Below are 15537 nucleotides of genomic sequence, written 5' to 3' on the forward strand. Positions count from 1 at the left end.
ATTCCCGGCTACACCCCTATCTGTAAGCTACTCTTAGGAATATCAAATATTTGCGAAACACAAACTACAAGTGTTGGAAAGTATGGAATGGAACTTTACTGTGAAGTATCTGAAAGTGTACACAGAAAGATATTCCATTTTAGAAACAAATTTCGATTAAAAATGAAGGGGCAAGACTTGGGAACATTAATGCTTAATGCTACATGCTAGGTTACAACATACATCAGAGGTGGCCAAACTGCGGCTCGCGAGCCGCATGCGGCTCTTTGCGGGATCTAGTGCGACTCGCGGCTCTCTGGTAAGCTGCCCCCCCCCCCCCCCCGGGACATAAAATGATTCTAGAATAAAAACAAAAAAGATTGTTACTTGACAGCTTTGTACAACACTGTGTACATACAGCTGAACTATTTTTTGACACACAGATGTGTCCAGTGACCCTGTTCATTTATTGTTATAGATAGAATTTCGAACATATAACGAGTATCAGGGGCAATGGTTGGCTGAATAAAAAACCATGCATTCATTTTGGCTTAGTAAGTGAAGAAAGATTCTGCTGCCTGGTGTAATTTGTTATAATCAACAATTACACTTGTCCCACTTGGAAACGAGTGTTCCTTCCGTATTGTTTTTTCGTCAAAGTAGCCCCCCCACCCGTCTTTTTTTAGAGCGCAGCTCTTAAAGGCCCGTTTTCGGCTTGAGCGGCGTCGGCGTCGCCGTCGGCGTAACCAAGGTCATCTCAAGGTCACGGGACCCCCAAGGTCACGTGACCCCTCCTAAGGTCACGTGACCCCCAAGGTGACCCCGAGGTCACGTGGCCCCCTCCCCAAGATCACGTGATCCCCGAGGTCACGTGACCCCTCCCGAGGTCACCTCAAGGTCACGTGACCCCCCCCCCCCCCCCCGAAATCACGTGACCCCCCGGGGTCACGTGACTACCCGCAGGTGACGTGACCCCCCTCAGTACCCTTCCCTACTCCTCCTCAAGAGCTGCGCTCCCATTTGGCATTACAGGGATTTGTAAATGGCTTTCATTTTTTTTTCGTTTTTTTTTTTGCGGCTTTTTGAACTTTCGTAATTTTGTCTGCGGCTCTAACCCAATGTCACCGTGGCCACCGCTGTCATACATCATGGCATGTCTGAAGTATGATGCAACGATACAATGTTTAGGATGAGTGAACTGATACGACTGAACCAAGGAATCGGGCAATGGCCTGCACCACCTGGCAATGGGATAGTCAAGGCTGTCAACCGAGCTTTCACTTTTCGCTAAATCTAGCGTCACCATGATCTTCGGCGCAGTGCGGTGCAGTTTCGGTCAATTTCATGCTTTTGGCACTGCTATGTGCAAGAAATTCTGAATGTATAAAAATGGCACAATTGGCCCGGCTGTTCCACCACTGGTTATATTTAACAGCTGAACACACTTTTAATCGGCACAGGCAGTAAAATCAAAAGAGTGTGTGATCCTGACGGATATGCCAACAACTGTGGTGGCAAACTTTATATTTTTTTTCTTCTTTAGGCAGTTCTTAAAAATGCCTCTTTCCCAATAATTAAAAAAAAAAAATAACAGCTTGCCTTTATAGATTGACACGGTGTTTACAAACAAGCCCGCGTTTGCCTACACCAGGTGTGGGCACTGCGCGTGCGCAGAAACCGAATTCACATGAAGCGAAGCGTCTGCGCATGCGCCATGCTGTCGACAGTGCCACCACAGCTGCGTGACGTCACGGCCGCCCGTGTTGGTCTATAATATATAAAAATAAAAAAAGTGAAGTTGCCCAGATCTATTCCTGAATTCCATTTAGGCAAATTCGATAGACCGGATTATAGACGGGAAGATACAGTTTCCAGTGAGTTAACGCCCGACTTCCCCAAGGCGGTTCTTTGCAGTGGACACCAAAGTGAGTATGACGCTCACTCGAATGGCACACATCACAATGCACCGTTACACGGCACAATCTCTTGCGCATTCCGCTTTCCAGCGGAAGTTGTACAGTGGGTCATGGCTCCAACAGCCAGTGTGCGAGGGGCTAGCTTACAAGGTGTTGACACCACTCGAACTACCTTCCCTAATTTGTTGCCTAGACCCCCCCCCCCCCCCCCCCTCCCCCACACACATGCTGCAACCCTATGCAGCTGCCAATTCGGCCCATTGCTAGGTACGCCCCTGGCTAAGAGAGCTGCCCAGAGCTGCATCGAGCCAAACTTCAGCATACTTATTTCAATCAATCAATCGCACTCAGTTGCTTGACTTACGCCCGTCGAAAGGAAGATCTCGTGAGGGGTGGGAGGCCCAAGCGGGTTCACGATGGGAAGACAGAAGGTCGTCCGGTACAGACGCCCCGGGCTGTGGCGCTTCTTCTTCTTCTTCTTCAAAGACCTTTCCGTCTGCCTCGTGGACTTGAGCAGCTCTGCGGCGCAAGAGAAAGCAGACAGGCCGCTGATAACCCTTTCCTGCGCTGAAGCTTTGAACAAACTGTGGTGCCCTCATTTTGGGTAGTACAAGCTTACCTGATTGGGCCTTGCACTGCTTATGACACGTTGGTTCAGCTATTTTCTTTCTGCATGGTGCTGAAGATTGGAAAAACACTTTTGAACGTTTGAAATATGCTAGCTTCAATGCCGCAAGACAAGCGAAAGTGCCAGATTCATGCCTTCACTGCTAGGGTATGCACCTCTTAACTCTGGGTGGTGACGTCAAAACATCTGTGTGCGACACTCTTTTCTTCCTTTCATTTCTATTGAGGAACGCATCAAACGGCGTCTTTTGGCTCATGCTCTTAGCGCCTTAGCTTTCACCTGTGCTTCGACAGCGTTCGAATTTTGTTGTTTCTTTGTATTTTCCTCATGATCTCGCGTTCTGCACCAGAGCAGGCACGCTTCTGCATCTGCGGCAGTTTGAGGCGCTCAAATTTGTACTACCCAAAACAAGTCCCTTTTCACAGCACCCCCTGGGCAATGCAGGAAGCCTATACGATAACAAATGAAAAGCGACTGGATGTTACAAAATAATACTTCAATGAACAAGAAGTTAAGGCTCAAACTAGCTGCAGATGGTTGAACATATTAAACACACACATAAAAAATGAAGGACTTCGTCTGTTGTGTCGTCTGGCATTTTTTTCCCCCAGTCTCGAAGTTTTGTCCAGAAACACTGTCGCGCAGGAAGGAGAGACAGTATATTGGTTAAATTAAAGTGCCTAGATAAAAGCTGAACCTACAGAAAATTGTACTCCATGAGGTGACGAGTAAGTCAGGTAGTTTGAGTAGATCGTTCTGATATCTTCAATAACTATACTCAATACTTTGCGGAACCTTTGCACATGCATACCATATTGCTATCGAAGTGTAAAAAGTATCTAGATGTTGTCATCTCAATTCAAGCACAATTTTTGGGCCAATATTTTAATTTATTACAAATATATGTAATTTTTGGTTTCATTCTTGAAATGAACGAGAACGCAAACGGCAGGTTTGGCAGATGTTTTTGTTTGCTTCTATGTCATTTACCATTAAAGCGGCCGAGGCCAGAACTAACGTTTCTCCCACCTGTCGGAGATCACAAGTTTGACTACTCGCTATTTTATCACTTCTCAAGCAATGCACTAGGACTCTTCTCTGATACATTGAAAATAAATTTCATTAAAATACAGTCACCGACCGATTTTTCGGACTCGGAGGGGACCCCGAAAATGTCCATATCATCAAGTGGTCCAAAAAATTCATTTCAGACAAAATATTAAATTTCCGCGCATATAGGCCGCTTTCCACTTGCTTGATGTCAATATTAAGTTCTCGTGCAACTTCCGCCTTATACTGTTCACTTTTTACTTGTTTCTTGATCTGTCTGATCACAGTGCCGCGCTTTGTCGACGCTTTCGTTAGCACAAACTGCGAAGTTGAAGTTGGCGCCATTTGGCACTGTTTGGAGAAAATGTTCAGTCCACCAAACTTGCTCCAACACTAATACCCGTGCCACACGGGCAACTCGAATGCCATTTAGAACGAATGACATTTGAGCGGGCGGCCAATCAGCGCGCGACACTTCGGGCATGGCGCATTCCACGCGTGAGAGATTGCGAGCTGATTCGCACACAAATGTCATTCGTTGTAAATGGCATTCGAGTTGCCCGTGTGGCACGGGTATAAGCCTATCAGCAAAAAAACCTTCGCGCTCAAAGACCACAAGAATGGCAGACGGCTGCTTTTCTCGCAGTCACACTGGAAAAACACAGACCACGAGAAGAACTAGAAGAGCCATAAGAATGGGCCATGTTGGTTATAGCAGAACCGGAAAATCCGACCATAGCCTCAACCCAGCTTGTTTATTGCATAGCACGTGGTATCGAGGCTACAGGAAGAAATCAAAACAACCAAAATGGTGGCAACTAAGTTTGCGGCACTATCGCGGCGGCTGTTCTGTGGCTGTAAACTGAGGAAATCATGCAAATTATGTTCGAAATATTGAGCAATACGCTTTACGGTGTCCGTAATTTCGGTCAATGTTATACATCAACTCTATGTGGTAGGTGATAGTTCGGCGAAAACGTCTGAATAATCGGACGTGCCCGAAAAATCAATCAGAAACTGTATATGAAGTAAAAAAAATCATATATTTTAAAATATTAGAAAAAAAATGCCTAATAATCTCCCGTTGGTGATTTTCGGCAAAGTTTTTCAAGTTCTCACACAAGGACTATTGGAGATATTTTAATTACCTTGAAAGCACCAGAAAGTTCAAATGAAGCTATTTTTATTTAATATAATTTAAATATTATTTGTACAAATATAAAATGTCTCACACACATTTGCTTCATTTACCAAGGTTACACGGCGTACCACGAAATGTAAATATAATATTTTCTGGATGTAAACAGAAATAAAGCTTGAATTTTTTAAAATCTGTGTTGGAAAATGGCAAGCTTTATTGCGGTTTAAAATAGCTTTTACTTCTAGTTGAGCACAATTTCAATTATTTTTAGGCATACATGTCAACTATTATTTCGAGGTAATCAACCATATTGATGTCGCAATATTGTTTAGAATATCTCCTATGCGAGAACGCTGCCACAACGCACTACAGATAAGTTTCAAGTTTTAATTGCAGTCCTACTAACGAAATACTATATTTTCTATTTATATTTCCTGATGAAACAATCAAACATTGTTACTGGTAAAACACGAAGCAAAAAAAGAATAAAGTGTTTGTTAAGAAAATAGGTTTCAAATTTGCTGGGTTTTTTAAATGTTTGCTCATCAAAAATATAAAGCGTGGGCCCACCAAATGTTTAATTATTTTCACCGCAAAAATGAACTAAGCACTGCGGAATGTTTATTCTCCGCCGAAATGTAGTGCAAGCGGTTCGAACCGGATGCCAAAGCTTCAGCAATAACCGTCATTGTATTCACAAGTTATAAGTGGTTTCCTAAAAATCTCTATGGGGAAATAGGGCCCATTTTCAGTAACTGCCGCCATAAGATATATAGAAGAGCTGTGCCGGCCGGTGTTTTTCTGTCAAAAATTTACGAAAATCCCGTGTAAATGTTGAATAAAGTAACGGTTAGTGGTGAAACTTTGGCATCTGGTTCAAATATCCTAGTGTTACATTTGAGCGAAAATAAACATTCGACACTGCAAAGCTAATTTTTGCGGTGAACAAAAACCCTGTCAATTTTTTTGGAGGACACCCTGAATATAACTGATTTTATTTTGTACCTATGTTGCTGCATTTATAGGCGCTAAAAGATCTAGGTTTGATCTTTATGGTAACATTGAGTTTCTTCAAATACTTTAAGTAGGTTACATGTAAGAACTGGCCAAACTTTTCCAAAATTCATCAAAGGGAAAAAATTTTACCTTTCATTTTTTCCTAATTATTTTAGAATACTAGCTTTTAAATTCATTTTAATGCTGATTACTTGTAATGCTGAGTCAGGTCCCAAAAGCCCCTGCTGGCTTTGACCTGACTCGCTAACCAACGTGGAGATGGGTACACTCATGAATAAATAATAAATATAATATTAATAATAACAATTATTCTTATTATTAATAATAAGCATCATAAAATGAAATTTGAAAGTGTCATAAAAGGTTCTAGTGCAGTAGTTTGAGAAGTGGAAGCGCGAACAGTCAATTATGCAATTTCCAACAGGTGGAAGAAACACCAGTTTTTGCCTTAGCCGCGCTTCAATAAACAATAACTAAAAAAAAAGCCAAATTTGCTGTTTTTGTTGTTGTTCATTGCATAAATGACCTAGACCATATTTTTTTTTATACAAATAAAAAATTAAACCCCAAACCCGTGACTGCATCAAGATAAAAAAAAAGATATATTCGGAAACTGCCTTATGATGATAAAAAAAAGCTTATAAATGTTCCCCTTTGAAAGTCTTATTTATTTATTTAATGATACTACATCTCCGATTGGAGATTTTGTAGGGGTGGGCAACAAAAACAATCATCACTGACAATACACCGAGAAAAAAATCAACTGAAAATCAACCAGGGCACTTGGGGCATACAAGTTAATATTGATGCTCAGCGAAGCCTAGTTCAGAATTCCACATTTGTCCAACTGCCCTTTCTCCACGGACACTGAGCCTAATGGCTCGTGTAAGACTTCTTAGTTCTGTTTCAACTTTTTGTAAATGAGAACTTGCATAAACTCTCTGAAAGTACAGCGCTTCCTTAATTCAACGCCCACACGAGATGGTTCGTTTTTGGTACTTTTTGTGCCATTACCAGGTGTGGTGGAGTTTTGACTCCGCAATCACAATCCAGTATGTCGAATATCTACCTAACATCCCTGAATGAAAGCCAACTTTTTTTCTGAACAATGACGGCGTGCAAATACGGTAAATTTGGGGCAATGTCACGCTAAATCTTTGCAAGATCGAAGTTAGTTTTATGAAACACTGCATGCGAGAACTGGCTTTCCCACGTCGGTGATTTCTTTCACACGCAAAAGCAAACATCATTGAACTTCGAGGTCATGTGCGCCACATCGCGGATCGCCTCATCATTCTGGCAAACAAAGAAGATGGCGTCAAACAAAAAGTTTGATGGCGTGTGCAAAAAGCATGTGAAAAGCTTGAAGCCGTCGCGTTCTTACACCAACAGTGTTGAAGTTGACAGTGTCATATTGCTCTTGCAGTGTACTCACACGACGTAATATTTCTCCAGATAGAAAAATATACATCACCGTATTTTGAGGTTACTTGGCTCATGTCACTGATGCTTGGTAATCCCCATACTCTAAAGGGAGCCAAGAAGAAACCGTTCATCCCTACAGATTATCCCATCGCTCGGGTGAGAAAGGAAGATGGCATCGAACAATGAGTTTGATTAGTTTGTTCATGAAAAGACGGTGAGAGTGCAGGCGAGCTGGTGGTAGCTAATCATGTCGTATTACACCTGAGACCGCAGTCTCAGGTGTAATACGACATGATTAGTTTGTTCATGTTCGTGAAAAACACGGTGGACGCTTAAAGTCACTGCACTCTCAACCAACAACGTCAAAGGTGACAATCCGGCGATGCTCCTATTTACGTCGATGAAACAAAAATTCATTCCATTATCAGACTGTGAACCTTGTCGTTGCTGATGCAAGAGGGCGACCACTTCAAACTTGCACCAGGCTTTTTACACACGACATTGAACTTTTCGTTCGACACCATATTATTTTCTTGCCGGTATGGTGGGCCAACCCCCAGCTCTCGACTGAGTGATGTACTACACAGGGGTGGAAGCGGGCTAGAGCCTTTTGTATCAGGGCTGGGAGCAGCAAAAGTCCCACTTTGGAGCAGTTTTGGAGCAGTAAAACGCTCGCTTTAGAGCAGCTCGGGAGCAGCAAAAATAAGTTTTGTAGCCGTCGAAGTAGGTTTTGCAGCAGGTCACGGAGGTCAAACAAATGTCTAAAAGTGATTTGTTGTTTCTAAATGTGAAAATGTAGCAAAAATATATGCATGCACATCCCAGAATAATTTTCAACCAACATACATACACACCTTTCTATTTCTATTGCATTGAAATATGGAATATTGGCAATTTATGCAAAGGAAAGGCTTTGAGAACCATTCCGGCAGCAGGCAGAGTCATGATAGACTTTATATGGGAGGCCCCGACAATAAAAGCCTAGCTTGAGCCACGCCAGTACAAAACCGTCTACTTAATAAACCAATTGTAAACATGTATCCATAAAACTAAACCACTGCAAGGTGTCAGATAAACTACCTTCGTTGACTACAGTTTTTGTTTAATAAAGAATACACATGTTCAATCACTACTTAAAAAGCCCTATATCAAGTTTAGTAACAAAATACAAGGCTACTGACATTTGACAAAAATTCAGATGCAAAATAAAATGTGCATTTTTTATCTTTAGACTACCACAGTCACTCGTACATATGCAGCTTTAAGCATCGACTAGAAGAGCAACGCAACCTTATGTACTCCATAAAATGCTGTGCATTGCGTGTCTCCATAAAAAAATTAAGGTACCACAACATGTCTCAGAATAAAGCAGTCCTTGCTGACCTGTTTTCATTAAATACAAATGTTCTTAATCCCTGTTCATAAAATACAGTAATCCCTACACCCAAGTTAACATACAAAGCTATATCTATATTACTTTGGATGGAAAAATATATTGTCTTAAAGATATCACAGCCACTAATACATATGCAGCATAAACACTGACTAGAAGAGCCCACAGGCTCTATGTTAAAAAAAAAGGGGTTGTGACTAAGCTGAATCTGTGTAATTTAGGAACAACTGAAGTTCACCTTTTTTTTCACAGTTTGAAGAGCAGAGTCAATTTCTTTTATGCGCTCGAGTACTCTGGGCAGTTTAGAGTTCACATCTCTTAGTAGGAGGTGTCCACTCCCCACCTTGTCCATGTCCTTAACTGCCTCACCCTTGCTTATGAGTTCTTGTGCAATCAGTAGAAGTGCTTTAAGAGAAGACAGTTTGAACGAGACTGAAAATGAGATGTAGCTGATCAGGCGCTGATCCCTGCGGGGCAGGCTGCCTTCTTACGAGACAAAAAGCCCACCAACTTCTCTCTACCCTACCCAACCCCCAACCCCCCCCCCCAACCAGATACACCTATACCCGAAACTTATACGAGTAGGGTGGCTATAGCAAGTTAAGGTACGTTCTTGACAGGAATCGGCAGCGCGGGAGTGTTGTACGGCATTTCTGATGTCACCCCCACTCCTCCACGCTAAAGGAAAGAAACAAAAAAGTGTGTAGCACTGCCAATTAACCAACTCGCTTAAGATCGCGGGTATTGTTTTCGCTAGTGGTCTGACGGCGGGAGACACCACGCGACAGCGTGCACATTCGCGCACACAATGATGGTTTTGGTTTCGTTTTGATAAGACAAATTGAGCTCGAAAACGGATGTGCCTGTGCTCGCGATTCTTCACGGCTAAGCGTCCAAATATGGTAGGCTACCAAATAACAGGTAAAGCTAGTAAAGACCACTTACTTCTGCTCATGTTAATGGCCAAGGTAGCCCACCGGTGCCGAGGCACCAACTCCCACGATCACGGCAAAGCGGGACCACGGGCAGCTGCATGCGCGCTCCAACCGCGCCAACCAACTATGCCCGAAACCAAACCGATGTGTTTGTATATCAAGCTCTTTGTAGTAAAAAACGACATCGCACTCTCGATGAACTAAAATCGGCGCCTCGCCCTGAGGTTAGACATGGTTCGGAGCCCCAGTCGAGTTGGTACGAGTCACCCGCAGTGACACCTAAGCAAAAGTACACACCACATGGAGGCCCGTGTCCAACCGTTTTTCGCTAAATTTAGAGAAAACACTAAAAAAAAAAAGAGAAAAAGTTGAAATTGGCGTTTTGGAGCAGGCTGGCGCAGGGAAGTGAATTGGCGCAGGGTGGCGCAATTGGCGCAGCGCTTCCACCCCTGACTACAGGGATTAGCAAGCATTCATGATGTGGCGCACGTGACCTCTAAACGCAATGACGTCTGATCCTTCTTGTGTAGAAAACCCTCTCTGTGTGAATACGCCGTAAGTAATTTGTTGTTAATGTTTAGGCAGAGGAAAGTTAAACTACCCAAAGAGGTGTGTGGTCTCTCCGACGTGGGAGAGAAATTTAGCACACCTGTACGATGCTCATCCAGATCGAAACGGGCGGCAGTGGCAGCGTGATTCAAATCAATGATTCGTGGGTTCTGCGGCACAAGTTTTTCCTCCACGTTATTCTCCTGACATGTTTAGGTTTGGAGCCAAGTGTGCTAAAATAGAACACGTGCATCCCTCGTTCAGCAATTGGAAGAACAATGGCCTGGCTAGATTGGACAGGCACTATCTCTTACGGCCTTTGAACGAGGAGTATTTGCTCCCTGCAGCAGCAGATCAAAGGGGTGGCTGTAACCCTACCCTTCCTACAGCGCTTTAATTCCATCTGAGGCCCCTCCTCCTCGCCGTGTTGTTCGCTTTGCTCCTAGGTTGAGTAGGAGAAGTTTCTAGTGTAAATAGACCCACAGGTCATGAGGGCGGCTGTCTGCAGGGACTGATGGGGAACACCTCTTTGTTTCTGTCTGAAGAAACGAGTTTGTATAAAAAACCATTTAATTATAGTAAGCCGAAACTTATTTTAATTGGCTCACTACAGCTTTCTTCAAAAAGTATAATGGCACACATTTTCAATCGCAGTGGTCAGGGAACAGTTGTTCAGGATGGCTAAGGTGGTGTTTGTCGCACCTCCACGAGGCAGCAAGGAAAACCGCTTTCTAGCCCGGCCACAGAACATGGCAGGGCAGCACTGAGCACTTTGCTTGATTTTATTTTGCAACACTGATTGGGGGTACTCGCAAAAAACGAAAGAGAAGCGCTAGGAAACTTTGCGAGTCGTGATCCTGGGTCGACTTGCTAGGACAGCATCTCAGCTGAGATATGATGAAAGAAAGCAGAAAGCACTGCAAAGGCTGGGGCATGCGAGCGCCTTGAGACGCTGCTCGAGTCCCGCTCAGCTCGTGCGCTGTCTTCGGCAGTGCTTCCTTACCCCTAGTCTCAGCTAGGGATGTCGCGAACCACCCTAGGTTCGATTTCGAAAGGTTTCGATATTTGCGAAGCGAACTGAGGTTCGATTTCGAAGAATTTCGATATTTTCGTACCGACCGAGGTTCGAATTCGAAAAATTCGCAACTTTTGACCACAGCGGAGTTTCGAATTAGAAAATTTCGAAGCTTTCACGGTTTCTAAAATTTCGAATTCGAATATTTCGAATATTTTTTTACTTCAGGTTCGATAAATTCGAAGATTTCGAAATTCTTTGGAAAAAAATTCGAAAACTTCGAACGCTTCGAATTTTTATACACATGAAGTTCGAACAATTCGAAGATTTCGAATTTCTTTCTGGATAAAGTTCGAAAAGTTCGAAAGTTTCGATTCTCTTCTAACGCTAAATTAAAAAAAAAAAAAAAAAAAAAAATTTCGAAGATTTTGAATTTTTTTTTAATCCAAGTTTTTAAAGTTCGAAGTCCGATTTTCAAGTTTTTCCACAGTTTCAGTTTCAAATAACGTTTTCACGACTCACTGGTTTTCACAAAATCAAGTTTAGAAAAGTTAGGGTGCGATATCTAGATCCTGCGAAGTTGGTCAGGCAATTAAATGAGACGACGAGTGCCCCGGGCGTGCTAGAATATTTGCCAGTGCAGAATTGTGACCGCCAGCCGCCGGGGGGGTCTTTAACCTGCATCACGCAGTAGTGATTACACGAACACACTGTTTTACGAGACTCATCCAGTTCGAAACGGCCAGGGGCGAGCAGGAGGTTGAGGCTCAAAAGAAACTTGAAGTGACCTGGCAAACTAGTTCGCCACCCCTTGCACGCTGGTAGTAATCCGATCCGGTGAAGTTTATAATTGTCCTGGAGGTTTATTTTCTGGGACGGAGGAATCGCCTCGCAAAAAGCACAAAAGCCGACACAACTCGAGGTCAAGGAGCGTTCTATTATACAAGTGGCGTCGGAAGAGGGAAAACGGGGGGAAAGAGGGTAGCGGGCGGGGGGGGGGGGGGGGGGGGGGGCTTCAGTTTTGAAATTATTTATGCATATGTGTAGCTACTGTCGCTCTTCACTGCATAAAAGGTTGCGTAGATGGTCATTGTTAGAAACTCGTTGTCAGAAGGCACTACTCGTCACATGCTTAGTGGTTCGGAAGTTCAAAGCTGTCTTTTCAACCTAAATACCTGTGCCGATAGTAAAAAAAAAAACAAAAAAACAATAAATGCGGGATTAAAAAGCAGGAGAAAAAAAAACTATCAAGAATTCGTCGGAAGTGTTCTATTCTTGCATATTCAGAGGTTCAGAACTTCGAAACAAGTTTCATTTACCAAAATGTGTACAGGCTAAAAGAAACACGTCCCAGGAACGTGAAGCGAAAAAAAAAAGTTTTCTTTTAATGACGTGCTGAACTTAAACACTATCAGATATGTTCTGTCTGTGGTGTTAATTTAAATGCGATACCTCAAACAACTTAGACGAAAATAAATATCAAGTTTAGGTCATAATTGCATGCAGATACATGTTTGGACATTTCTTCGGAACTCACGTTGAATAACAATCATCACATCTTAAGTCGACACTTACCTAGGATATACATAGATCATTCTTAAAAACGTATACCATAAATAGCTCCGGCTGCAGCGTGCTTCAAATCTGGCACAAATGATAATCGTCAAAAACCCGTCGTCCTTCCTCGCCCCTTCGGGGATTTATTTCTTTAAACCTAAGCATGCCAGAACATTGAAATAAACGACATTGTATTTCGTAAGGAGCGCAGCACCGCTTGTAAAAGTTCGAGAAAAAAAATTATGAATGTACCCCACTACTTGAAATCAAATGAAACCGTCCGCCGGTCTTTCGAAGTTCGACGAACGTCGAACTTTTACCCTAAAAATTCGAAGTTCGTCGAACTTCGAATTTTTCAAAATTCGAAAGTTCGAAACTTTTCGAATTCTCTTGATAAATAAGTTCGAAAATTCGAAATTCATCGAATTTTTTGGTCAGTCAAGTTCGAAAGTTCGACAAGCATCGAACCTTGCAGCGCAATAAGTTTGAAAGTTCGAAAAAGATCGAATGTTTTAACGTAATAAGTTCGACGGTTCGAAAATCGTCGAAGTTCTTAGATTAACAAGTTCGAAAATTCGACCTCCGTCGAATTTTACGATATAGACAATTCGAAAAATCGAAATCTTTCGAACCTTTCGAACCGCTTGATTCGATCATCGAAACTTCGATTCGAAAAAAGTTCGCGGCATCCCTAGTCTCAGCTGAGATGTTGTTTCTAGGAAGTCGGCCCTGGCTGCTTATCATTAGTTGCAATGGACGAGAGTCATGGTGGGTGTAAAGCGCAAAGTGGAAGTTTGGAGTCGTTGCATTATTGAACCAACACCATGAAAGTTGATAGTCCGACATTAACCTTATTTCAATAAATGAAATATAAATATTAATCCAAAGAAAGATGACCTAGGGAGGATTTCATCCATGAGCAATGTTTTTGATAGCGCATTTTATAAGAAAGGGGTTTACTAGACCCTTGTCCTGGACGTTAGATTTGGGCCAAGATGACCGGCTTTTTGTTGCCTAACTATGAGGCCCAGTTACTGCGTTTTGGACATAACACTCTCCGTGAGTTGTCTAAGAGTAATGTAATGTTGAAACCAGTGTGTCGAACCGAAAAAAATACGGGTTCGGTTACGGTTCAGGTAAATTAATATTGTTCCGGTTCAGTTCCGGTTCGATTAATTCAATCCGCGAACTGGTTCGGGGCGCTGAACCGGTTCGCGAACCGGTTCGGAAATTATAAATGACAAATTGCAACATCAAAATAAATTACAAATAAAACATCTGAAATCTGCACATACGAAACGGGATACATCGTAGTGTAAAGGCGCATTCCCACCGGCGATGTAAGCAGTCGCGCGATGCGACTAGATCGCATTGCGAAAAAAGTTAGATGGTCACTCCGGCGTGCGCGATGAGCGAGTCCAACGCCTTCGTTGGCGAGTCTATTCTCAAAAACTCGCTCCGAACGCCGTTGATTGGCTCAGCCACTCCGGGACTAGATCGCATCGCAAAAAAGTCGGGTCGAGTAGCGACCGCTCAAATCGCGTCGCCTTTTGCCCTCGATGGTCGCTTTTGCGATGAAAGTTATCGCGCGACTAGATTGCATCGCCGGTGGGAACGCGCCTTAAGGCTCAGGGATTTCTACCAGGAATGGTTTCTTTATGTGCACTCAAAGGTTACCTCACCGACAGTTATGCATTCGGACTTCATCTAATTGGGTCCGACGCAGTAGCTGTAAAATCCGCGACCTCCTTACAAACCCCCTTACAAGCAGAACTCGCTAACTATCCCGCCACCTCGGTGTGTAAGCAATTGAAGGAACAGTGGGGAGAAAATACAGCTTTCTTTATTTGAAGTAGCCTTCGGTAACTCAAATTAGACCCTAAAAGAAGTTTTCATTAAACAAGATACGGAATATGAAAAACACTTCACTGAACGCAACGCCAGAAGGACGTAATAGGATAAATATTAAAATAGAAGAGTTCGCTGTCTCACAAATATGTTAGCTTTTAAGTGCCTATATGAAACCAGGTGCATTATTATCAAACTCCACAGCCTTTTCTTTTCTCATTCCGATGAAAGCAAGCTTCAAGAACTCGCGTGTTCTAGAAACGTGTTATGAAATGAGCACACAGCAGCATTTAGGATTTACGAGATGGTAAGAAAATTAAATCCCGTGACGCGATTTTTTTTTTTTTTTTTTTTGCACAGCCTTTCATTTTTTTTTTTCCGTGCAAGCCGCGACCAGTGCAATACTGGTTCCTATGTCAAGATTCATGGATGCAGCGTTTATATTCCTAAGACTGAGTGGAGAAGAAAAATATGTAAGTGAGGTGTGTGTCAGTTGACGGCACTTAAAAAACAAAAGGCATTCATAGCACATTCATTGTCAACAGAGTGTGGCCGAACCGTTTTGACATGAGCCGGTAACCGTTATTTTTTTTTCTGGTTCAGTTCCGGTTCGGGTTTATCGCGATAACAATATAACGGTTCGGGTTCGGGTTCAGTTCCGGAAAAAAAACCGGTTCGGTTCCGGTTTTCGGTTCGGTTCCGGTTCGACACCCTGGTTGAAACTGAAGATCTCAAATCCGTACACGATTGCGGACAGAACAGAAGCAGCATGTTTGGAAAGCAGGAACCTTAAAAAGAATATCCTTTTGTTTATATTGGAGTGAAGGGAAAGAAATTCTACTTCGTCATCGCCATCATATGAAGTTCAATATTTGCACCTTTCATGGTGTCGGAACATGGCAGGCAGCATTGAACAGCTTATTTATAGGCACTAGGTATTTTTGAGTACTTGCTTGTGACCCTTGTGATGTGCTTCTTGCTCCTTTTTTTTCGCAAGACTAATTGTGATTCGCTGCAAGAATGAGAGAGAGGCGCGAGAAAATATTCGAGACAAGAATCCTCTGTGTCAGGGACAGAATCAGCG

The 15537-nt window shown here is 42.9% G+C and overlaps 1 protein-coding gene across 5 annotated transcripts in view; it reads right to left on the minus strand.

Moving 5' to 3' along the window:
• LOC115319748 overlaps window positions 1–15537 on the minus strand; it is an 84555-nt gene that overhangs the window by 23211 nt on the left and 45807 nt on the right. For 3 of the 5 annotated variants that reach the window (XM_029979770.4, XM_029979768.2, XM_040502704.1), the window contains 2 exons: window positions 2515–2574; window positions 2260–2414 (listed from right to left, as the gene is read on the minus strand). In XM_029979770.4, coding sequence (XP_029835630.2) covers window positions 2260–2414; window positions 2515–2574 — 215 coding nt within the window. The remainder of the gene's footprint in view (window positions 1–2259; window positions 2415–2514; window positions 2575–15537) is intronic. The other 2 variants (XM_029979771.3, XM_042286869.1) reach the window with 1 other exon arrangement.

The sequence above is a fragment of the Ixodes scapularis genome, unplaced genomic scaffold (genome assembly GCF_016920785.2).
Source record: "Ixodes scapularis isolate PalLabHiFi unplaced genomic scaffold, ASM1692078v2 PGA_scaffold8__174_contigs__length_109621045, whole genome shotgun sequence".
NCBI classification, from domain to species: Eukaryota; Metazoa; Arthropoda; class Arachnida; order Ixodida; family Ixodidae; genus Ixodes; species Ixodes scapularis.